Source organism: Apteryx rowi, unplaced genomic scaffold (assembly GCF_003343035.1).
Source record: "Apteryx rowi isolate R43461 unplaced genomic scaffold, aptRow1 scaffold_85, whole genome shotgun sequence".
Taxonomy (NCBI): Eukaryota; Metazoa; Chordata; class Aves; order Apterygiformes; family Apterygidae; genus Apteryx; species Apteryx rowi.
In genome coordinates this window covers 2,519,005-2,544,906 of record NW_020451149.1, presented here as the reverse complement: position 1 = coordinate 2,544,906, position 25,902 = coordinate 2,519,005, and the positions used below count along the sequence as shown (strand labels likewise).

General features: G+C 41.4%; 1 protein-coding gene across 12 annotated transcripts in view; it reads left to right on the top strand.

The window, feature by feature from the left end:
* The window catches only part of FAM13A (family with sequence similarity 13 member A), a 139,498-nt gene that overhangs the window by 45,439 nt on the left and 68,157 nt on the right, over window positions 1–25,902 (top strand). For all 12 annotated transcript variants that reach the window (XM_026090142.1, XM_026090147.1, XM_026090141.1 and 9 more), the window contains one exon: window positions 9,215–9,387. In XM_026090142.1, the coding sequence (XP_025945927.1) occupies window positions 9,215–9,387 (173 nt within the window). The remainder of the gene's footprint in view (window positions 1–9,214; window positions 9,388–25,902) is intronic.

Genomic DNA, 25,902 nt, shown 5'->3' with positions numbered 1-25,902 from the left:
CTTCTGGTTGAGTTTTGCCAGGAGCTCCTTGCTCATCCATGCAGGTCTCCTACTTCCTTTGCTTGACTTCCTACTCATAGGGATGCAATATCTGCATTATTAACTAAATTGCTGTTACAGTATGAATTTAAAACTTCAGTGAAGATGGACAAAATTTGGCACAGCAGTCACAAACAGGAAAATGGTTCTAAGTCTGACAGAAGTAATTCCTGTACAATTTTAAGTACATAGATTTTGACAGGTCTAACAGAAGCCAGTGAGAAAGTCTGTTGAAGCAAARTTGTGGGATTCCCAGCCAGTGACAAGTGAACTAACTCTGGAGCTAGAAATGTGATAGCAACATAGCTGTGCCTGAATTTCTTGAGCTTTCTGAGAGTATTTTCTAGCTCCCAGCCTCTAGAGTCATGCAATGCTAATAAAACTCTTAAATGTCTGTTCACTTTTAAGCATTTAAGCAGTTCTGCTGTTAGCAGTGGGTTCTTTCACATACAGAAGCTGTGGTGAGGTGCTTTGAAGGATTAGGCTCCAAAATAGTATACAGCTCTTTGAAACCAGCAAGAGTCTTGTCCTCATTAAAAGTAAGGTGCAGAAATTCACTTAAAACATCAAAACTTGGTTAAGCTTTTAAGCTTCAAACACTTCAGGATAGTACCAAAATAAAAACTTAGATATCTGAGTAGGGCAGAGTACAGAGGAGCTGTTCTAGTGTTCTAATGCCTAAAAATAAAAGAGTAAAAGAAATCCAAATGCGGCAGCTGCATAGATTGTAAGGATGGCTGAATTCAGTGTGACTTTATGATTTCAGTGTGGCAATTAAACAAGGAAGGGTTTGAGTTTTGGTTCTGGGTATGGAAGAGAATTAGTGACTGTATCTTGCAAGTATGCATTATTGCTTATGTTATCTGTGCTGACTCTGTGCTAACCCTGGTAGGAATTACAGAGCTATTGATCTTTGTCTCCCATCGCCAGTAATTTAGGATGATGTGGCATTTTTTTCTTTGAGAAAGTGGCTTTTATTAGACTTGCCAAATGCAATAGATTTTTAAAAATAATATTGTAGATGTTAGGTGAAGTGACTCATCAAGGTGTTAATTTAATTGCTTTCTGTATTCAGTCCATGCTTCAGGAAGTATTTGAGCACAAGCCCATTTTTAGTATGTACAGCAGTCTTACTAAAGTGCACTGTTTGCCTGCTTAAAGTTCAGTCCGGGCTTACGGACTTAAGTTCTGCTATTATGGAAAAAAAAATGCCTCTGTAGTTCTGGTATGTTTAGATGATGATCCACAGCCAGTCCAACATCTTTGTCCCTACTAGTGTGGTATGTATATCATTCAGACTGTGACTTGGCACTTGTTTCCTCATACTCAGAAATCCTGTGCCATACTCAGTGGCGTAATGAACCAGGCCCTCATTTGGTGTATAGGAACAGAAAGTGAGAGAAGATCATAAGAAGTGTGAGGAGAATGTCACTGAAAAATCTAATTGCAAAGTTATCCCTGCATTTAAAAGCCCTTTGGGCCTGGCAGAGGTACACTTCTTATAGCTGCAGGAGATCCATCCCAACTGCAAACCCCAGTGTAGGCTCTGTCTGTGACAAAATGGTGGTAAAGCCACGTAGTGTGAGGGCTGGCTGGGCTGCATAGCCTTTGAGAACCATGCGGGTGCAGCATAAATACTTTACTCTTGGCTGACTGATTTGAAGGAGTTGGCCAGCCCAGAAGGAATTTCTTCATGAATCTCTGGGGCAATTAGGAACAACCTGAAGCCTCCAGCAAAAGTCTGCATTTCCAAGCAAGGCCTAATGTATAATATAATTCATTATCACCTTGGGTAACCCTGGTAGAAAGCTTGTAGCTCTGTGTATGTGTGATTAGAAATTCCAYTGAAACATTTGATATTTTAAACAGACTGAATATAATATACTTGCTTCAAGAGATACTGGTGGCAAATATGAAACATGGTAACTGTGACAAATGGCTCATTCCCTGGTTATTCGACTTGACAGAACTGGGTAAATCTGGTTCAGTGGGAGTTAGTTAGCTGTCAGACAAGAGGTACCTCTGCCTAATAGTCTCCATTTCTCTGTTGTTCATGAAGCAGAAGTAATTATGACAAATGGGTAGATTAAAATACAAGGTTTATGCTGATCACTAGCTGTGATGTCATAACCAAAATTTAGACTAGGGTGAAAAAGAAAATGCCATTCTACCGTTCCCTGCTTCACTCAGCTGTGCCTAGTTTTTTACAAGGAAAAGTGCCTTTTTCTGTTCAGTAGAATAATTGTGTTGGTATACAGCAAATTGTAAGCTGAAAGAGCCCTGATAAAATATGAAGTCCTTAAAAGGATGATATGGATCCCCTTGTTTTGGTACAGAACCTCTTTTTTTTTCAAGAGTACCATTTGTTTAGTAAGAAATCTTTTTGAATGAGGTTTGTCTGTTATGATTTCATAATTACTTACTTAAATTACTTAAATTGCCCTATTTACGTGTTCAGGCATAGGGTAGTGGGAAGTCTTTCTTTTTCTTTCTTGAGGTGAGTGAGGTTCTCAGAGAAGCTGAGGATCTGCATCTTCACACCGTATCAATGCACTTGCACCTAGCTCCCCTTACTAATCTTGGTGTGGAGCAGAGTTGGTCCCTACTCTTCAGGAACAGAGAAAGATTAGAGTCACCATACCAAATCAGATTTTTAGAGTACGTGGTGTATTTATCTTTGATCTTTGAACCTAGTAACTGCTGACACCTCACAGGGAGATGAAACAACCATATGATGCACTTTGTCAGTTGTGAAAAATGTTCACAATGGTTTGTGTGGGATGATGCCACCCTGACTGGTCAGTTTGTGCCTCTAGGGGAGAGGCACTTTCTTTAACACCCATCATGACAAATATTTATACTGGTCATAATAGTGAGTAGTCTCTGTTAAAACTGCAAACACAATTCCTTGCATCTGAATGTTCTGAGACAGCAAATGTTGAAAGTAAAATGTGGGATGTGGGGTGTAATAATCCCTTGTAGTCCTTTGCTGGTTGGTGTTATGGTTGTTTGTTGTTAGGGTGGTCCCCTCCATCCTCAATAGGATTAAGATGAATTTGAAATGAAGATGTATTTGAAATTACAAAGTAGCAGACTTTGGAATTGGCATATTCCTTAGTTGGCACCCCCTGGTTACACATTAACCCATCCTTTCAGAAGCCACAGGCTGTAACTATAATATAACAGTCCATAACATATGTGGCTCAGGCTGAATCTGATCTTTGTCAAGTGTAGTCTGAGGGTAAGCTTCACCGGAGAAAAAGGAGACAAATATCAGATGATTTGCTTTTCACCCAAATAAAACTGTGTTYTTTAGGATTGTCCTTGGATTTATCAGTGCCATCTTCTAAAATGAAGGGTTTTATTTATTTACAAAGGTTTACAGATTTCTCTTCTGCAAACCAGTTTAATGTGAGGCTTCTCCATCACACTGTGCAGCTCAGTATGCAGCAGCTCATACTTTCACTTGGTTTGCTGAGCAGATGGAAATGTAGAAGATAAGATAAGCAACACAGGTTAACTTTGCATCATGGCATGGTGTTAAATCTGAAGGGAAAAGATGAAAAGCATCATAAACAAAATGTGAAAGGCTGTGAGCAAAAAGAAAAAGCATAGTATTTCCAAAAGTCATTTTGAGGGAAACAAAATATATGCTGTAGAAGATGTAGGTACAAATAGGTAATGGCTTGCTTTTTGTTTATTAATATTTTTAAGAATATGGTAAGCTGAAAACAATTGCCTTGTAGTCAGGGGTAGCTCCTACCTGGGCAATAGTGGGGTCGGGTCCCTCCCCACTTGAACTTCATAAAACTTGCTCAAGTCTTGTCATTCTGTCATTTGTCTGCCATGGACACAAAATTCAAAAGAATGTGTACAACAAAGACAACTACGAACTTGTTAAAGTGTAACAAGTTAAAACCTGTAATAATATGTTACAAAATGTAACAAGTTTCTTTTTCTTTCTTTTTTTTTTTTTTTTTTAAGCTAATACATAAACATGTTAGCGTTCTTGTGTATTTGTTGTGCCTTCATAGTAGCCCTCATCAGGGATTTCACAGATTTATTCCCAACCTCTCCCAGAGGGAATGTTGCAACTCAGGCTGATCACAAAAAGGGGTGGTTGGAGAAAATTACAAGATCCGTTACAAAGTATTGGTCGTTTTTTCTCTTCTACATCATAACAATGAAATATGCTTGTCTTCCTAATATTATCTTGATAATACTACATATACTGTTGTTGTTTTGTAAGGTATTGTTCTCTCAAACTTCGTTGCATGGTATGCATGCATGTGCACACAAATCTACTGCAAAATTTTCTCTTGAGAACCGCAGGAGCCAAAACACATTTGAGCTGCCACTACCTGTAGTTCTTTATTTAATCTGCTTTGTAAAGAATTCAAATTACAGGAAATCTTTGTTTGTCCAGGGGCAAATCTTCATCTCGGTGGAAATCCAGTGAAGCGCTACTATTATTATAATTGTGCAGGTGGCTTTTTCATGGGATCATTAAAAGCTGTAGTATGAGATAATGAACATTGTTCTTTCCCATTGTTAATATGGATTAAAGAAATATTACTTAAATGGAAAAGTGTATTTATTTCTTAGGTACAAAGGCAGAATAACTGAGTTCAAAGGATACATTTTTATACATGCACTTTTTCACTGATGCAACTGAAAACAGAGTTTTGCTCAGAAAGAGAGTAAATGTAAGTTTAATTTAGATTTAAGTAGGTTTACCATCACCTGTAGGTTATTTTGCTAGACAAGTAACTACAATGCTATGATGTTGTGTTCCAAGGCTATCAAAATACTAGGTTATAGATCATCTGGAACAGAGAATGGAGAACACTTTTTTCCCTTCCACTTCTTGATAATTTTGAAGTGCTCTAAAAATGCAGTAGTAATCCTAAAATTAACCTCTCAAACAGAATTTTCCCACAGAGCTTGTATGTGATTGACGTGCCTTTTGTTGGAACTGCCTGCATCCAAGTGATCTTTTATTGCTAGAAAAAGAGAAGAATTGAAGGAACTACCAAAGCTTTTTTTTTTTTTTTCTTTTAGAGCATGACAATAGTAAAACTTTTTGTGTATGTGTATATGGAGTTCCTCAGTATAAGGAGCTTCTGTAAATCACAGTGAACAGTTCAAAAGAAGTAAACAGTTCGCAAACAAGGAGACTGATAGSTATTGTTCTGCAGATGTTACCAGTTTCCTAGCACTTCTGGTTGGGTGAGGCAGATCCTACAGATGTAGTGTCTGGTAGCAAGATTATTTAGCTTCATTAACTGTGGTCTTAAATTAGTATGTGTACAGTATGTTAAAGGTAGAAACGCTGGCTTCCCGCTACTTGCCAGTCTTAGATCACTGCTGTCATATGTAGTACATTATACAAGTTGTCTATTTTGCCTACACCCGCATGTGTTTGTTGCAATGTACCAACAGGATAGTGTAGAATCTGTTTTAGTTTAGAATAAAGCTTTCTGCTGTTTCAACAGGGAATTGTGTTTACAGACACAGTTGAGCATTTTATTTCAACCAGTTTAAGTTTGTGCGTATATATATTTACCATTTCTCGTTACTCTTTTGGAGAGCTTTTCTGGTGTGAAGGATGTCAGCTCTAGGATGCAGTGGTAACACCAAAAGGCCACAGTGAAAGTTGTCCCACTGTCCAGTGCCCTGTGCAAACACAAAAACGATGGCCCCTTCCAGCTTCAGAAAGCTAAGTGAGTGACTGCAAGTTTTCAGTTTAGAAAAAAGGCTTGAAAACCATTTGTTGGACCCTTCGCAGCCCCACTCGCGGTGTGGCACGACCCTCCGTTCTCCAGGGGCTGCTTCTCTTTCCAGCCACTGCGGTGGGGGATCTCTCCCTGCCCTGCACCCCTGTCCATGCCCCGGCACCCCAACCACCTCCCTGCTGCTGCCTCCCGGTAGCCTGGGGCTGTCTGATTGGCCGGTTCCTGGCTATGTCTGTGCTGATTGGCTGCCCGGGTGTGCCTGCTGATTAGCCAGCTGGCCTACCAGGAGGTGTCTGTGTTCTGATTGGCCAGCTGTTGCCTTTCACCTCCAGGAGAGGTGAACCAGGGGGCTGCGTGTAGCCATCTGCAGCGAGCAAACTCGCTCCACCAGCCTGTCCCATCAGCTCTGAACCAGAGGGTGCATCGGGGGACTGGCTTGGTTACTGCCTTGCTCCTCGTTTTCGCTCTGATTTTCAACACATCTCCTTTGAAATCACTGTGATACTTTGAAAACACTGTTGTCAGGTGCCCCATGCAGTAGGCCTACAACATGCAGAAAAAAGTGGGCTGTTTGAATAAGTAAAAAGTTATTTGCATTTACAACTGCTCCACAATCTGCTCCTTTTGTTCTTGGGCAAACAGCCAAGAGCAAATTCCATTTGGTGCAGGATGTACAAAATGGCACTTCGTATATCTGTCATCAAAATTAGCAGCTTTAACAATATTGTAACCCAGTGATACCTATACTTCTCCAGGTATGTCCMTCTCAGTATATGCTATAATAGTGGCAGGGGTGTCTGGTTAAATGAGGTAATAAAACCTTGTCAGAAAAACTATCTAGTAAATTCAGGGAGTTGGTACCCTCATATCCCAGGGCTTGCTGCTTCCTATAGTGCTTGCCTCCCTTAATGCTAGAAATAGCTCCCTGCCTCTCCTCCTCCCTATGTACTGTAGACACTGTCTTCTACTTTTAAATCGCAGTACTGATATCCTTCTGTGGCAGCTGAGAGCCACAGCCTGCTACCTGTATTCTGTGTGCACAGTTCCATTGATGCCAACAGTAAGTGACCACTACAGGAAACAGGATAAGCGAATATTGCTGGAAGTGAATAATGTTCCAAAGGTGAAATCTTGACTACAGGGTAATCGCTGGCAAAATGCCTGTTGATGTCAGTGAAGGCAGGATTTTACCGAGAGCGTGTGGTCCAGAGGCTGAAACCAGGGGCAGCAGGCAGAAGCTGTCTCAGTGTATGTCTGGTTTCCCTTTGCCTCAGATATATGTAATGTTTATTCTCTTCAGAGCTCAGTAAGAAAGTTTTCTGTCCCGTGAAACTTTTTAGCACACACACATATGCGCTTGCACATGTGCACACAATACATTCCAAAACAACTGTGTTCTACAGCAAGATGAAACCAAGAATATTGCAAAAATCTTGCAGAAAGCCACTTATAAGAAAGTTTCAGAAGTGATCCAGAAAGTCTGACTTGCTGTCCAGCAGGTTTGTAGACACTATACTAAGCAGCAGAATTAATAGGCAAATGGATAATTACAGTCAATGGGAGGCATCAACCTGACTTCAGAGAAAAATAGTATGTCACAGAGGAGCCAATGAGCACATGTAGAAGTATAGTCAATATAATGCACTCGAATTTTCGAAATGTTTTAATAGGATTATCAAAGGCAATTAAAGAAACAAGTCTGTCCTGTGATTAGAAGGAAACTCACTTTATGGATTAATAACTAGAAAGTAATAAAATAAATGGTCAACTTATCAGTGGAAAGAGGTTGCCTGTGAAGTCCCCCAAGGATCTGTGCTGGAATCTATGCTTTCAATGTCTTCAAGAATGATCTGCAAAGATGGTGAATAGTGGGGCACAAAGTTTACTGATAATAGAAGTTTGTTAAAGGTAGGAAAAACTAAGAGCTGGCTACAGGAATTGCAGAAGGCAAAGGTTAAGATGCTCAATACCAGGTGAAAAAGTGGTAGGTGAAGTTCTGTTACTAGATGCCAGTTAATGTTCACAAAACAACACAGATTATGTAAATGTGTATACTGATGAGCTCCAAATTAGCTATTGCCTTTCAGAAAAGAGATRTTGATACTAGTGTAACTTGGCAAAAGTGTCAGCTTAGTAAGCAGATGTAAAAGCAATTAAAAAGTTGGATTTTAATAAGAAGCCACCATTAAGTCTGAGATATGCCTGCATCTGTAATACTGCCTGCAGTTTTGATTACCTCATTTCAAAAAGCATTTAGTAGAATATGAAAAGGTGCAGAGAAAGGCAGCTGATGTGATCAGAGGCATCAGAATGACTTCCATAGAACGAGAAAAACTATATAAACTGGGATTTTTCAGTCTAATTAGAGACTATTAGTTGAGTGGTGTTTGTAAAGTCAAGACTATGGGAAAGGTGGGTAAGGAAAAATTATTTGCAAATTCTCATCATTCAAAAACTAGGGAAAGATTATCAGTCACCATACCTAAAATGGAAGTACTTTTTTTTTCTATCTTAAACAATGTGTTACAAAATTGAGAAACTTTGTCCACAGGATCTTGCAAAGGCTAAAGATACAAGTGGACGCAAAATGAGATTGAACACAGTCATAATGGGTAGAGTTGGTGTTGACTGTTAAACACAGTGAACCAGTTGCAACATCCAAATCAAAAAATCCCAAACTGTCAGAATGCCCAAACTTGATAGAGTGCAGTAGGGAGAGCAAACCTCTGAACTTGCTCTCCTTCCCTAAGTATCCATTATTTGCTGGACTACTGGACTAAAAGAAACAGGTCTGATACAGCAGTAGCAGCTCTTAATGGTTTGTGTGCTTGTATTCACAAGCCTGCAAAACATAAGAGGTCAGAGGAAGAGACCTGACCATCCAGTAGGTGTGCTCTTCAATGCTTAGAAATGTCATCTTGGATCTAGGAAGCCCAGATTCTAACTCCCTGTTCTGGATGGACCAACAAAGGACCCTAACACAGATCTTCCATGGCTTGAGAAATTTCCCTCCAGGGCATGTATTAACATCACCCTCATTAAAAGGAGAGGGAATGGGGTAGAGAAGAGTAGTCTAATTTCTTTTATCATCTGTTTCTCTAGCTGATATCAAGGAACAAGGATTCAGTGGGTTTTTTTAGTCTGTCTTCTGTGATATAGAAAATAACTTTCAATTTGTTTTAATTACCCTTGTTTTGTTAATTTCAGTGTTGCCCCCGCTCTTTCAATAGACACGTCTTTTTCTTAAACAGTCTGTAGACTATTTAAGAAAATCTACTATACCAAGTAGAAGCTTTGATTTATAAAAAATTTTACTATTATTTTGTAGCTTGTAATATTATTTTCAGTTTGCACACTGGTAGGGAATGTGTTTTGTCTGGAAAGGCTGCTCTACCCTTTCTTCCTTTCATGTTTCATTTTTATTTTCTTTGCTTCTGTAGATGACAAAGTCCAAGAGGGAAGGATCTATCCAGACATGCCTAGTGCCACAACCAGGTCTGTCAGATGGAATACCTCAGTTCAGCCTCCAATTAACAGGCAGTAGTTCGTGTTTGGAGGAGATGGATTTAACAGATGAAATCTCCTTCATTAACAGTGCTGCGTTTTTCTCCAGGTTAGTGCTCCGTTTTTGTATTTGTTTCCTTGTTTGTTTTTCTTTCTTGCTACATGGGCTGCAGTCCAGCTTTGAGCATTTTGAATACGTTTTTTTCCATCAGTGCTTATAAAGACAGAATGCTGTGGTGTAAGGCAAAATAATGGGTGTACCCCTGTTGAAGCCATGCGTTCCAGCGTATGCCCAGCAAAACCAGACATGCGCTTTAGTTTGCCTTTCAAGTGTGTGCCTTGCAAGCATATGAAAGTGGCCTGCTTGGTGAAGGAGTGCAGATGGAAAGAAGTGACCTAAAGTCAGGCACTAGAAATGACACTGAGCACATGAAAGATGCGACCAAAATATAGGCGTCTTCCCTGAGTATTTAAGCATATTTGATTTGMCTAGTTTAAGTCTAAACAGATAGCTGACTTTACTCCCATTCTCAAACCAAGAAGAGAAGCTGCCTTACAAGGGTGTTTATCTTTCTGGCAGTATTGGTGAGACTGCTACTGTCGTTCAGACGAGACAGAGAATGAAAGAGTATTTGAATATCTATAGTTTTTATTGATGGCACTTTGCCAATGAGAAGGTGAACAGATCTTACATCAGTGATGGGCAGTTTGGTTTCTTGTAAATTTTTTCCCTGAATTCTGCGCTGAACCAGTATCTTTTCATTGTTCTTATGGCAGTGAATTCTCTTGTTTCCTTTCCTCTTGTCACTCATGCAGAACATGAAGATTAAGGTTACTGTAGGAAATTGCTGCATGCTACTGAAATATGGGGTTGGCCTAACGTGGGGAAATAGTGCTATTTACATGTCATGAAACACCACACTGTAAGGTCTCTGCATACCAGTGCAGAACACAAAGCAGAGGCAATGCTGCCAGACACGTAACTGAGTGCCTTCACTGTGTAAGCAGGAGATGAGGTGCTATTCTCAGCACTAGCGCAGACAGACACCACTCAGTTTACAAGAGAGGTTACCAAGTTATGCACTAACACCAGATTTTGAGCCATAATCATGGTGGTGAAGCACAGATGTTAAATTTGGTTTCTAGTTCTTGCAGGCACACATCCTCTTCAACTTCTAGCTGTATCAGCTGTGCAGTTCACTGCCCCCCATCCTGCCCCCAAAACTCCTGCAGTCAAAAGCATCAGGTTAGTTTAGACATGATTTTATTAATCCAGCTTCTTTTAACTGAGATGATTTGGGAAGCAATTACCAAAGCAGGTCAGATGGCAAAATTGAGGAGGCAGTACATTTCCACTCGCTAGACAGGGCCAAACAGGTGGGGCTGGGCCAGAAGTTCTGGCCTCTTGCACTGGTATGCTGGAGCTGGCAGAGAGTGTGTCCCTGCCTGTACTCTGTGATGTGTTGCAAGGTGTAAAGGAAAATCAAGTGCTCAAGAATTGAAACAAAGAACTGCTGAGTCTCATGTATGGGAAGGTATGTGTGATGAACATATTTAATGAGGTGTTCAAAAAAATGTGATTCTTTTGAGAGAGTTTTACATGTTGCAATTGTCGATCTTTCAAAGAAGTATAAAGTCGTCACCATTACTTTAGTAGAACATTCCCCCCAAAAGGTAATTATTTGTTGTAGTTATTCATACTTTTCTGTCAGCGCGTAATTCCTCAGAAGAGTACTGCCGAAGTGTGGGACAGTTGGGCTGATACTGGCTACAGGCCATTAAGCACCACATGAGGTGTCTTTGTAGGAGCCTGTAGAGCCTGGGCACAGGCCTGTACAAGCCTGTTTAGGGAGGAGCAGTCAATCTCCATGCTCAGGCTTCAAGATGAAAGATGTCTGCCTCTCTAATTTTATCTTGGAAATGAATTAGTTGTAGAAACTAACTCTCTTGTTTTGTTCAAAAATGCCCTAGCTTTCTGTCYCATATCACGCTTGTGTACATATTTACCTATTGGGGTTGAGTTTGTAGCTGCCCTCCTGTTAGCCTCCAGTACTTTTCTGTCAGTGATCTCTTACTGCTACTGCTGAAAGAGGAGTAGGCAGGGTTTGCTGTTTTCTGCCTAGCTTGGGGATGGCAGGTTGTGGGGCAGGATGGGGTGGAGAAGAGGAGCCCTTGAACAACACTAAGAGGAAGAGGGATCTCTAGAGGAGGAGATGGGTAGGGTAAACCAGTGCTCTGAATGCCGAAAGAAAAGGGGAGGGGAAGAGTGAAAGACCTGCAGCTATTTAATGGCCCTCATCATACCCCAAAACAGCGTGTGGAGGGCGTTCCTGACCACACTGGGGATAAGAGGCCTCTCAGAGTCTCCCCAGAAATCAGCCTGGGAAGGGGACACAGTAACAACTGGCAGGGAGGAGCTGGTTGTGCACTGCAAGGTTACGGAGCTCCCTGTAACACATGTGGGTGGCAGCTGTCTGTGAAACAATCAGAAACCCTGATTCTCTGGCGTTAATGTAGCCCTGTGATATATCCGAAGTGTTTTTAAACATCCTTTTGGCAGTCTTGTGTCACTTCTGTGGAAGCTCACGATGAGGTATTATCCGGTATTATCTCAGTGCAAGGGTGCATTAGGAGTTTTCACCTTTTTGAGCAGAAGGACTCTGGCATCTGATCTAGATTAAAACATGCTTTGCAAACAGACTGCTATTATTGTTGGGATTTTTTCTGTCACAAGGTACTAGCAGTTCTTAAATAAATGTTATCGTTGTGTAATTATATGCAATTATCAGATATGTTTTAGTGAAATGACTGTATCTGCTCAGCTATCATATGATCATGTTAGAAGAAAATAAAGGTTGTTCTTGGCAATGATCATCCTTTGCTGTTTCATGAAAATGCTTGTGGTTTACTCCCTTTCCACGCTCAGATACCATGATATGGGTGGATTAGAAGAGGATAAAGGGCTACACATTTGATCTAGTTACTGATAGATTCAGAACTCCACATTAGCAGACTCACAAGTGTAATTGTGAAGAAATAAACCCACAAACTAAGCCTCTAAGAGCCCCCAGCAAGGACTGTAATCCTTAATACAGATCAGTCATTTTTAGTTGTTTTCCTTTGACATTAGAGAAAAGGTTTTCAGAGAGAAAATATGAGATTTCTGGTTGTCTAGTAGTTTTTGTTAAAATAGTGGTTTAAAATAACTCTGAGTAAGTGTCTTTATATAGTGAACCTTAAAATGAAGATCCACGTGTTAAGTACCAGGTACAATTGTGACTCTGTCTTATAGAATGGCTTACCAATTTTTTACTATTGAAAGATATATATTATGCCTCTTTAACAGGTATGATATCCCTCATTGCAGGAATCTTTTGAAGGTGCTGCTGTCATTTGAAATATGTGAAATACAAGTTGTAGTCAAAACATATTGCAGAGCCTAAAATCTATATTGCCTGTTGTCCCTACCTTACTCCTTCTGTTGATGACTTGATTTTAAGAAAGTCGTATTGTAAAGCTGATATGTTTTTTTCTGACCAAAATAGACAGAGTAACTGTATATACCCGTAATCTCTGCCAGTACATAATGTGTGTGTTCTCTTGAGAATTACCTCATTATTATAGCTGTGTGCCAAGGGCAAACTGCTTAGTATGCAGTAGCAGAAAAACATACCTGTATTTCATTCTTTGAGCAAATCCCAAAACACTGGAAAAAAAAAAGGAAGGAAGGAAGAGGGGCGGGGAAAGAGTTTGGTCCTCTGGAAGAAGGATGAAAGATTGTATTCAGTAAGCAGACTATTACATATTTCTTTGAGACTTCTCTCATTTTTGCAAGAGTATGCTCCTATGCGGAGGTTTAGAGCAGGGCAGCCAAACTTCTGGACTGTGGGAACCACGTACCGTATCTTTACCTGGCTGAGAGCAGCAGGACCCATACTGCACACCTCCGGAGTTGTGGGGGGCAGCAACTTTGGGACTAGTGTGTAGGCAAGAGAGGGCGGCGCCCCCTGGGGCCTTACCAGGCAGGCTCTCAGTGAGATGGGGCTAGGGTGAGCTTGCAGCTGTGTGAAGCTGAGAGCCCCAGTTTGGATCCCTCTGCTCAAAGCTCTGGTTCAGCAGGCACATGCATAACTTTTAACTGGGATTTCACAGAATCACAGAATCACTGAGGTTGGAAGGGACCTCTGGAGATCATCTAGTCCAACCCCCCTGCTCAAGCAGGGTCACCTAGAGCACATTGCACAGGATTGCATCCAGGCGCGTTTTGAATATCTCCAGAGAAGGAAGTTTGGAGTTTACCTAGAGGTGCTCAAACCTAAGTGCTTTGAATCAGAAGCTCAGATGAATTTTATTTGAGGGACAGGGTGTATTAAGCTTCTAAATGGCTACAAAAGTAGGAAAGCCTCTTAGAAGCAATGTTCTTAGCCTTTCGTGCTAAACTTTATATAATCTGAATATAACAAGCAAAGAAAAGGGTAAGCCTTCAGTTGGGAAGACAAATGCTTCTTGCAGCCAGAATATGAGGCAGGAGATTGTTGATAGCAAGGAGAAATTCCTTCCCTTGTGCTGCGGACAGTCCTCTGAGGTGCTGGATGCTTGCTGCTTGCAGACTTTTATTGTCACCATCCTGATTCTTTTGCTCTTGGAAGGGGCAGTGAAATAGGCTTTGCTGTGTATTGCTGTTCTAGTATTTGCTGAAGCTTCATCTCTTTGCAGTCCTGGTACTGTTTTCAAGAAAGATGCTTCTGTGGGAGGGCATGCTGGGTTTTGCCCTGTTTTTAGGCTCTGTGCATGTTCCCTAGGTGAAACTGTTAATGTAAGGAGTGTTACCAGGCACCTTCCTTGTTAGTAATGATCAAGTGCTGGGGAATGGGGGTGTGTATGGTAGCTAGTGCTCAGCAGCCAAACTTTTTGAAAAACATTGTGCAGTTCCTGAGAGCCGAAGCGTTAGAGCAACTATGGCAATCGTTCCCTGAGTAAGCAGACTTCTCCAGTGCCTTCTATCCATCTCTTTGTGTGCCAAAGATCATAAATTCCTGTTGTGGCCGCAGTTGCAGCTGCAATGAGATTTGCCAGTGCAGCTACCCCGTAGCAGCGTCCTAGCATGTGCATGTTTTCAAAGAGAAGGTTTGTTTATATCAACCTTTTGTTCACAAAGATCCTTATATCTGGCCTACCTCCTGCCAGTGTAAGGATCACATGCTGTAATGGCCTCCCTGAAAGAAGGGGTGGGTTTGTGTACCCTGCTGCACCCTGTTCTTAAGGACAGTGTTTGCATGTTCTAGCTGTTGATTGCTGAGGTATGAAAACACATATATTTGTACACTGAGAAGTTTGTGCTTACTATAAACACTCTCTCTATTTGTTGGCATTCCTTTTAACAGCTGCGGTTTAAAACCAAAACAAGTCAAAACTTACCATTATTTTCTGGCATGTGATAAGAACTTGGGTGCCTGTTGTTGCCAGAACAAATCAAGCTGGGGGTGGGGGGAAGAAGGGGTTTGCTTAGCTGACGATTTTTGTTTAAGTTTGGGGGGTATTTGTTTTTGAAGTCTCTCATGGCAGTACATTCAGTCCCTATCTGGAGTAATAATTTGCCTTATCACTTAGGAGCCTTGCTGCCAGGTTTATGGAAGGGATTACAGCCAAACAGCAATCCCTACCCTCTGACAGTCCTGGATTCTTTGAGCAAACTGCTCAGCGAAGGGACAAAGGTCTCAGGCGCGGTGGGTCAGAACGTGGTGAAGAACGTTCCCTTCTGCATCGTTCAGTAGCAGGCTCTGGTGGGCACTGCTCTGAGTGCTCGGAGAGGACTTTTTTATGTAACGTATTTTTGCTGTTTGTCTCATTCTTTTTCTCTTTAGGTTGTGTTGAGTTAGTTTTTCCAAGCTGACTCATTTAACTTTGAGAGTACATTTGTCTCCACCCTCCTGGGTAATCAATTCCCTTCTTTCTTGCATTGTGAGAAGCTGGCACTAGGAACTACATTACATAATGAGTTGTTAAGAAAAGCCTTCAGTTTTCTAAAAACTCTCTCATGAGCCACAGAGACATGTGATTTATGTTTCTCTCCAAGGTAGGTGACTTTGAATGGTGAGTCAAGGTGTGGTCTCAGCTCTTTCTCAGTACTTCTTGGCTGTCCCTAATCAAACTATAATGACAGTCACAATAACATGTGATTATGTAGATTTTTTTCCATGCAAGTCACCTGGATGGATTTCAGTTTACTTTTTCTAACATTTTCCCTCTCTCGTCTGCCCCATACAGGTAACTGCTTTAGAATAGGTTTTGTCCATTAGACTGTTCTAACTTTCATATTTGCCTCTTACTTCTAGTCATCCTATTTTTTACCTCTCTGTGCAAAATTTACCTGGTGACAAGTTATTGCATCTGAGCTGGAGAACATTTTGAATATGATGCCCAGACCTGTGCCATGGAAATGGAGATGCATCTTGGAAGCAGCAAAAATCATAAATAAAACAAAGACCTGACCACAGTTACATGTAGAAAACAGCATTTTAGTGCCAGAATGTCTATAGGGAAGCAAAAGTTCTTCTGTCATGAGCAAAGTAGATTTGCTTTTCCTGTTTCCTGGGACAGTATTCAGCAGCCTTAGAAACTGGAAAGGGACTACAGTGAACTCATAGCAATTGAGTAACAAACCTGAATCCCGGTGGAGAAAAACCTGACTCCCTTTCTCTGTCTCAGGCATTGCCCTTTCAACTAGAAAGATTATTTGTTTTGTCATCTTGTTTGTTTTTCCTTATCTGCTTTTGCTGTGAGGAGAAAGTCCCCTCATCTCATGAGGCTGGTGGCACCCTGGTGCCACCTGGGTTGGATAATATTTTGCTGCAGGAAATAAGGTGCAAACATCTGACAATTTTGAGGACCTTTTCAAACAAAAGGATTGATGACCTTTTATGGGAGAACACACCGTGGATGATAAGGAATTAACATCTGTGTTTCACAGGGAAGAGCTGGAACCAGCAGTTCTCTGTCCTGTGGCTTTACTTATTTTTTATTGCAGTAAATGAGCAATTCCCTTTCTTACAGCTTCTTAGCCTGTCCCCTGAGGTGCCTGTTGCATTGCTTAGCTAAGGAGGATCAGCGTAGCTGATGTTGTTTCCGGTAGCTTTGCAGAGCAAGCAGTTTTCTGTCACCTGAAGCTCTGAGGCATTCCTTCCTGTGCTACTTCCCAAAAGGGACCTCGGCCTACTTCCTGTAGGCAGTCTGCAGGAAAATCAGTGTACAGAGGTCACAGAGTTCTCAGCCAGACTTGTTTGCTGCTGTGAGTTCCTGGTTCAGCTGTAAGAACCATGTATTTGGACGTTGTATTCAGCACGTTGTGGTGTGGGCTGATGGAGTTCAGCTGTGACTTCCCATGACACACATTTTTAATCAAAATGGTCAGCTGTCTAATAAGAGCCTGGGGTTGCAGGGTAAGGCTGTCACTCCATGCTCTTTTCCCTTTGCTTGCATCTCTTTGTCCCTGAGCAGTTTCAGTATTGTAAAATCCTCCTCTGTCATGGTCAGTGGCAAAAAGAGATTTCCTCTCATTTTATCTGTTGTAGGGAATTTGGTTCCTAAATGACTGCTTATCTACAAATTACACTTTCTCACACTGGCTTGGTGCCTTCCTCCCAGCCTGAAAGGGTTGCAGTTAGAAAGGGTGAAGATAGTCCTGTCTCTGAAGCAAAGTTTTCCATTCAGTTCTGCCCATTTTGGAAGCAGTGTATTTTCAGTACAGATGACTGAAAAGAAAGGCCACTGGGCCATTGCAAAGAAATTACTAAAGGCTGCTTGGATGTTAATGACTTTCAGTCATTAAGGGTTTGACAGGATTCCCTTCTGGAGACAGCAGATTCCATCACCAGTTCATCAAGCCCTTTCACAGTCTCCAAGCTGTCTGAATTCAGAAATTTGGGGTCATGTGGGGAAGGATTAACATCTAATAAAGGTAACATTTTTATTTTCTTGCATTATAGTTAGGAGCCACTCAATCACAATGAAATAATTGCTCTGTTGGAAGCACTGCTAATGTGCACTACGTTTTATAAAATTTATAAATGTTTCCCTCCAAAAAAACTTTCAGAACTCCAGAATGTGTCAAATTGCAAAAAATCAAGTGACCACCATCCTGAGTGTCTTACTATTACTGAGCATTAGAAAATAAAGAAAGTTTCCTCTAAGTTCTCATTAGTTTTTGCTGGCTTTGTTCACCCCAAGTAGGAAAGYTTAGATTCTTCTAGGACTACAGAGGAGGATTGGGAAACTGCAAGCTTATAGTCCTTTCTCTTGTCATTCTGGATGTTCCTGATAACTAAAGGTAGGCTAATGCTGAACTTCTGTTTGTCTTCAATAACTGTGTGTGGCACTCCAAACAAATTGTCAGACTGACCTCTGGCAGAATAGGAGTGTGTTTGCACAGCCTGGATAGATACGGGGGGGTAAGGCTCACATTCAGTTTTGCATATGAGGGGGTGCAGCAGTGAGCTGCACTGCTTATAACACTGCCTGAGCCCAGCATCATTGTATTTGACTGCCCATAAGCAACAATTAATATTTCTTGGTGTAAGCACAGCTAGGTACAGAAAATAGCCCCCAGTACTGGACTGAGAGGGCTGCACTCCAGGCAATTGCTGTCAGGTTTTAATAGATCTAGTGAGAGTTGTCTTTTAGCCAGGATCTCCCTTGCTTCCGTCGGGGGTGATCAGAGAGATCAAGTTATTCTCACCCGGCTCACTCTTCTCTTAGTACCTCCCAACTGGAGTCAGCCTCTGCAGCCAAGTCTGAGCCCAGTCATCTTTTCCCACCACCTGTCTCATGAGCCAGAAGAGCTGTTGGATCACTTCTGCTAAGAGAGGATTCCTTTCTGTTATGTCATTTTCTGAAGAAGAGGAGCTATTTCTAGAAGACTGTTCCGCAGGGTAATTCTGCCAGACGACCCTGCCAACAAGAAAGGAAGTTTATCTCTTCGTGAAGCCGTGTTCACTGAACATGAATCTTGTGGCCTTCTCCACTCGCCGCTCCTGCCTTTTGCTCGGCCTCAGCAGTCTGAAGCACCACACAAGTCTGCAGACCCATAATCCCTTTCCCTTCTCTCCAGTGTTATCCCGGCTGTTTTTTGCTCCTCAATCTTGTGTTAGTCATATGGCAAGAAACCAGCAGCCCCTTTGAGACATAGAGGGGACCCATTCCCCATCAGATGCAATTACAGGGTATTCAGACCCCAATGAGAAGACACACCTCTGTGTCCCACCACTAACCAACCATCCAGCTTCTGGTGACGATTGTTATTTTTGTAAGGACAAGGGTGAACTACAAGCATTTCACTTGAAGATACTTGAGAAAGCAGGAAACATAATGGACTCAGAGGTGTGGAGTTCAAAGGATAGTAGTGTTAAGGGTTTGAAAGATGTTTTTTAGGAGATGGGAGCATGTGAAACCAATGACATTTTTGGTAGGGAAAATAAATAACTCCAGGAATACAAATCTTTTCATTAGTTTGAAACAGCTGAGTTGTTACAGGGGGTTTTATGCACACTGTTTTATTGAAATAATAGTTTAGAGGAGTGAGAGAAATTAAGTATTAATATTTAGAAATTCCATGAGATTAGCAGAGCTTTGGGAAAAGTCTGCTTTGAAAATAACTTGTACAAGATCAGGCTTCTGCTTGTTTGCTTGCTGTCCTCTGTTCTGGCACTTAAACTAACTGGTGCAAATGAAGGACCTAGTGACCTGTTATACAGCATGCTTTACCCTGTTCCCACAGCAGATTAGCTGGCAAAACCATTCATCACTTGATACTTTCCCAGAAAACCCTTTAGGAACCTACTCCCAATTCTCCTCCTTTTCCAGGAGGGAGGCCAAGAAATAATTTCTATGCCATCCCATGGGGTGAGAGTCCTTTGGAACAAGTTAAAGCAGCTGATGGCGGGTGTGGCAGTGCTTGCAAAGGACACTGCTTCTTAGTGAAGAGCAGCTACAGCAGCTAATCCGGGGCTCCTGGGAGCTTGGGGTGGCCCGCTCTGGGGGAAATGTATCTACGTGCTTATCTGTTGGCTGGGATCAGAAACGCTGAGAACCTTTTAGCTTAGTGTTTACTTTTCTCCTGTCCCAGCAAGTTTAAGGAACAATTCTGCAAGATGTTTCCTCCTTAATAGATTTTAACTAGCTGTGTTTAAAGGTAATTTGGCCCTCCAAGTTACAGTAGGGAACAGAAGAGCTATAGTGCAAAAAACTGTCAATATTCCTCATGGGTATGCTGGCAATAGTTATATGCCAGCGCAGAAAATAAAAACCGGTCAAATGTAGTCAACTTAGATGAAGAGTGACCTGCTTCTCATTTGGACAGGAGGAATATTAGTTAAGAAAATGTGTAAGATTGTTCTGCAAATTATATCTGGGCAGTTTGTCTAAGGTTTAACATTACTCTACAAAGGCAATTGTAAAAAAGCATCCATTGCAGAGAAATTATAGCAATTAGAATACCCCTGCATTGCTAAAAACACAGCAGTCACAATATGGATAGGGAGGTGTCATCCTTGAATGACTGGTCTTTTCTTCATCAAAGTTAAAAGCACCTTTTCATTACAGGTTTCCCAACAAGGCCTTTTTATGGTAGTGTGTGTTTGAGCTTGTGAAAACTTTTTATGACTGTGACCATTTTTTCCTTTTCATTTGCTTACTGTAACAACAAGTCTAGCACATAACTCACTGATGTGTATGTTCTATACTCATTGCATTAATATCTTTAATAGAAATCTTTCATTTTTTGAACTGTTGTTTTCCTGAGCAATTTATGAAATGAGTAATTTGGACTGTTTAGGAGAACATCCCCAGTTCTATAACTAAGGACAGAACTATCTCGCTTCCTCAGTAACTATGCCTATGGAGTCATATATTGTATGGAGAACTTTAGCCAGCATGATAAGAACTAAGGTGATTTATTTTACTACTATAGGAGACAAAATTGCTATATTCACGGGTTTTTTTCTTCCCTTACAAATCGTGGCTCAGTAACTCCCTGCAATCTATTGCTGATTTTGAGTTCACTTTCCTTGATCCTGGCTTAACTGATTGAAGAGYCCAAAGGAGTATCCAGAAAAGGCACAATACCAGATGATTATGTATTAAAATGTGCAAGAAGGTACTATCGATCATGTGTCCCATTTGAAGAGAATTAATTTGAGCAGAATCTGCTCATTGATATGGTTTTAAGGTCAAAAGAAACCATTATTATAATTTAATGATTTCCTGCATATGACAGGACCACAATTAACTGCAGAATTAATTGCTACTTAATTCAACAGCTGTGATTGCAATTTAGCATACAAAATTCTGCAGGTATAGCTGGGTGTTCTCAGTCCCAGATCTGACTTACGTATGGCTGTACTGAAACATGTAGTGCTTGCTTGCACACAGCATACAAAAAGAACCAGATTATTTTGTCTTCCCTTTTCCGTCTCTTTCTCCCTCCCCCCTCTTTGGATCATCTGCTTATTTGGCCAGTATTATTTTACATTTCCTTTCACGTCATTGATGAAATTATTAAGTGAGCACCAACCTTGGAAAGTCTCTGTTAGGATACTCAGCCACTTTATGAGGATTACTAAATTACTTTACTTAATTACATTTCTGATACATCAGTTGTTCTTTCTATCCATTGTGTTCTTTTGAACCAGGCCTATGTAATCTTCTCTCTGCATTATTTGGACGTTAAAGGCTACAGTTTCCAAATGCGGTTTCTATTTACATGTGCCTTGCTTATTTGTATATAATATTTACTTATTCTATCTTCTGACCTGCAGGAAGTTTTTTCAGTGTATTTTTCATGTGTAATTGCAGCTATTTACATGCGCAAGTACTCTTAAGAGAAAAATGCATGTATTGAATGTGTACATAAATAATGATGGTTTTTAATGTGTATTAATGGTATTTTGAAAAGTATATTAAGCTTTAATTTTCAGTATGATTAAGGTGCGCTTATATTTTTGCTTTACATTTCATGTTTCTACAAAGGGGAAATTATTGCATAACTTAGTAAATACTAGAGGAATAGATTGATGGCATTGAGCAGAACCCCATCATTTTAAATAACTTCAGATTTTATCAGATCAGGCAAGAACTTTTTTTCTTTAAAAAAAAAAAAGGGGGGGGGGAGAAGAAAAAATGTGTTTGACAATGCAGGGAGGCAAGGGATAGCTACTACTGCTTTTCAAGACACAGCCACATCCTCATAAAATCCATTAACTAGATCAATTATAAACTCTACCCCCTGGTGCTGTGCTGTTCACAGATCTTCTTCTCTTATTGCTTTCTGCTCTGAGAAAAATACTTACTGCGCAGCTTGGTGTGAAAAGGAAAGGAAAGAAAGCAGTTCTGTAATGATGATTGACAGGACACTTCCTTTCCAAATGTGTTTCATTCTTTAAACAGTGGTGGTGGAGGGGAGAAGTGGTGTGATTGTTCGTACTGAGCTCCGGCCAGTGCCTTTTTTTTCTTTTCTGAATCTCAGTAATAAATTTGTAAATCAAAAACTTTGGACCCAGGTGCTGAGGTGTAGCTGCAAGTGTTGATATTTTGGGGGAGGCTTGATAATTTTCACTATTATTTGTTGTTTGTTTTCCTGTAATATTCACAGTACACTAGGGAGCATGCAGTTATCAGAGAGGATGCTGTGCCTGTCCTGAAGGAGGGTTTCTTTTCCCATTGTGCTTATAACTTTTTATGGCGTGTGCACATCTTCTGTAGTAGCGTGAGGACTGTGCATATCACGAATATGGTTTGTTCATTTCACTCTAAGCATTTTCTGATAAATGGTTGGGATGACCCCAGGTTTAAAGTTCTCCAGTAAGAATAGAGGGAGTATATGTGGGTGTATCCTTTAGACGTATGTTTGGTGGTACCATAAATAGCCACTGCAGTGTATTGTTGCAGCCAACAAATAAGTTTGGCTGTTCTGAGCAGTAGGAATGTGAGAGCTGTATAAAACTTGCATAAGAGGTTTTGTTTTCCCTAAACGTGGGAAAATAGATTTAACAAGTACAACCAAATCCAAAACAAAATATTGTAATAATCCCAGGTCTTATATGTGATAATCCATCTTGAATTATGCAAGTTAAAGAAGGATGCAAGAGGGTAGGGGGAAGGGTAGGAATTTCTGCCTCTCTCAAGTAGCAAAGTGGCTTTAAAGTAAACATCAGTGAGAAGAAAGGAAAATTGTTTGGAGAGGAGACTTCAGTTATCTGGCAGCTTTTGTCTGCCTGTTACTCAAATGCATTGCTTATGGTCTGTACCCATGAACAGGGGAGATGAAGAATTAAGAAGCTGTGTGCTGATTTAGCAGGGTGACAGGTTCCAAAGGCGCGTATCAGATGATGTATCTAAAGTAAGATGACATGCACCGTGGGGTGGTTTCCTGCTGTTCGGGTAGCAGGTAGTACTGTTCTTACAGATGGTTGGCCTCTGTGCCCTAAAGTACTTATTTTGATTTCACTCTCTTYGACATTTCCCTGTGTTAAAATCTTTTATTGCCATATCTGCAGCTACTCCGGAAATAATTAAAACCTTGGGAAACCAGCACTGCTAGCAAAAGGCCAGCAGCTGCGTTTTTTCATCTTTGATCTCCCTGCTTTTAATGGGCATTACAGTTACATGCCAGTGGGTGTGCTGGGAAACATGAGTTAGGATACGTCTTCTCAGTCGTGATGTTTTTGGCTCTGGTAAAGATGCAGATGAGGAAGGGGAGGAGAAAACTGACAGTCCTTTGAGGGAACTCCAGAAGAAGAGAACAGGAACAGGAGAAGGTGGGTCTGAAGGTGTTGATGGCATAGGGGGCACTGGGCAACTTTCATTGGTCCGGTTGATTTTAGTACAGTGTCAGGAACTGTCCTTCTTTGCTGATGCTAATTCATAAATTAATCTTTCTGGTAATTTCAGCTTCTCTTCTTGTCAGTAAATTCTTTGTCATGGATCTTAGTACTTTCAAGCCTGTTTATGTGGGGAAGCYGCATGGAAGTTATGACAAAATATCTAGGGTATAAATTTAGAGCACAGCAGCTATTTGAGTTATTCCACTTGAGTTGATTCAGCAAGCTGCCCTAGAAAACCCTGGCTCATTCCTGATGTAGACAGGTCCATAGTTAAATGTGGAAACTTTTTTTTTTTATTGGTATCCTGGTGGTAACACTCAGTTTATAGAAGCGTAATAAAGTATGAATAACTGTGTATAAAAAGATTGGCCCAGAAGAGGCAATTTTATTTAATGTCGAGTTGTGAAACAGTACAAGGTGTTTTTGTTTTATACTGAAGAGCAGTTTTGTATATCAGAGTAAAATCTCTTTTTTATGTGGCTTTAGTTGTTCAGGAGCACGTATAACACGTTTAATTTAACAGGAAGTCACCAAGATAATCACTTAATTGACACAGATAGCAGCAGCCCAGATCTGTGTTTTATCAGCATTGCTGACTTTCATAAGGAAGGGCCCTGTACAGTGCCTGGTGTGACTGTGGCACGGCAGAGCAGGCTTGTGCTCTGCAGCATTTGGCAATTGGCAAAAGCATTACTAATGCACATGCACTTCTTGCAGTGAGCCTGCTCACAGCAGCAAATATGAAACAGGTCAGCATACTGAAGCAGAGCCACTCCTCAGTTGACCTCTGTGTTTCTACTCCATGCCACTGCTTTCTGGGACTGCATCTGACCGCTAGCCCACTGTTTTTGTGTTTAAAGCACAAATGCTCCTGCCTCCTGTTGAGAGAAGCCAAGGCAAGCATCTTTTAGGCATCCCTGTGAGATGTCTGGTATCCTTCTGCCAACCCGTGAGTGTCTCCTGCTTCTCCAGAAAGCTAACTTGGCTAATGACTAATTCACATGACCTACATCTGTATGGAAGTCTTAAGTACACAGTTACTAGGCTCCGGCCACAGCTTCCCCCAAGCCAGTACCAGTCCTCTCTGGGACTGAAGGGGGATTGTGCTTGTAGTTTTGACTTTAATTTTACAAGATTGGTCTGACTGGCTGTGCCAGGATTAGCCATTAGGCTTTCACCTCCTAAAATGTTGAAAATGTTGAAAGGCTCTGTTCTCTTATGCCCTCCATCCATTTGAGATTCTCCCCTTGTATGTTGTAAAAACTGTGCGATGCAGTGACATCATTGCCTTGCAAGGCAGTGGCAGAAGTGTTTCTGCCTAATGTCGATGGAAGTTGAAGATGATTCCTTAGCAGTTCCAGGTGGAGGAGGTGCAAAGGTAAAACTTAGAATATGCTCCTTCAGCAGCCATCAAATGTTTCAGTACAGGACCTTCTTACAGATTTTGTACCTTGTTTTCCAAAACTACTGTGTCGTGGAAAAACTGGAAAGTGGCACAAGCATTCTTTTGTTATGTCTCTACTCATCCCCAAATTTCCACCAAATAAGAGGGTCTGATTCATTGTTTCAAAGCAGTATTTGGTCAGCAGGCACAGATGTAGAGGCAATAGTTGTTGAGAGTGGCCCAGTGGGAACATCAGTAAAAATAGATTCTGCTTCTGCAATGCTGTCTCTTCATTTTGAATGGTAAATGAAGAGTCCTTATGTGCTCTTCTCACTGTGTGTCTGGGTTGACTGGCTAACTACTGCATAAACCTTGTGAACTGCGGTAGCACCTACTGAAATGCAAAGGGATGATGAGTAAGATCAAAGGTCCTGTTGTGCCAGGCCCTAGAGACCAACCAGGTGACGGTGTGCGTATGTAGCAGCGTGGCACAGTGCAGCTTGCGTAGCCCAGCCGGTATCGTAGAGCTCTGGGTGGGCTCCCTGGGCACCATATGACGCGCCTGGAGGCATCCTGCCCCGGAGAACACCCAGCTCTGCTGGGGCCGTGGGTGGGTGCCGGGCACTGCCTATTGCCTGTGCTTAGTCATCCCATGCTTGGGGTGACGCTTCCAAAGCACAAAGGGCTTTTTGGTCATAGTTAAACTGATAAAAAACACTTTATCTAGTGTTTTTGTTAAAAGCTATCCGGTGGTATGTACTTGGATTAGGCCTCGGTTTCTGGCCTTTCTTGCATATCTAGGATGAGCTCAACATTAGAAACCTCTTTTGATTAATATGTGTATGATTTTGTTTTTCTTTACAGTAATTCAGTGTTGATAAAATCTGTAATGTGGATGCGGGCACACCAGCTCAGGAAGGCGATTGCTAGTATAGTTTATATCATTTGGAGAACTGACAAAATGCTCTTTTTGATCTGTGTGAGCCATTTCTACTTTAGGATAACTTGTTTGTATAGATATGGTGTCCTAACTATTGGCAAAAGTTTTCGCCTGTGGACTGGGCCTAAATTCATGTGTTGAGCAAAAATTTATCCAACAGCAATTCGCAGTAATTAGCCTTATTGTAGCGTGCTTGGTTCACTTTGTAGCGTAGGGTAAGTCCCCTGGGAGCAAGCTGAAAGGCAGAGGCCGTGCAGGAGGAAGCCCTGGATGGCGAAACCACCTTTGGGCCAGGGCCGTCGTTGGGTACGTGCGTTTATTCAGCGCCCAGGCGCCCGCCCCTCTTACTTGGCGCTGCGCGGCGCCTGGATGCGGCGCTCGGCGCTCGGGCGGCGCCAGGCGCGGCAGGAGCGGGCCGGGCCGGGC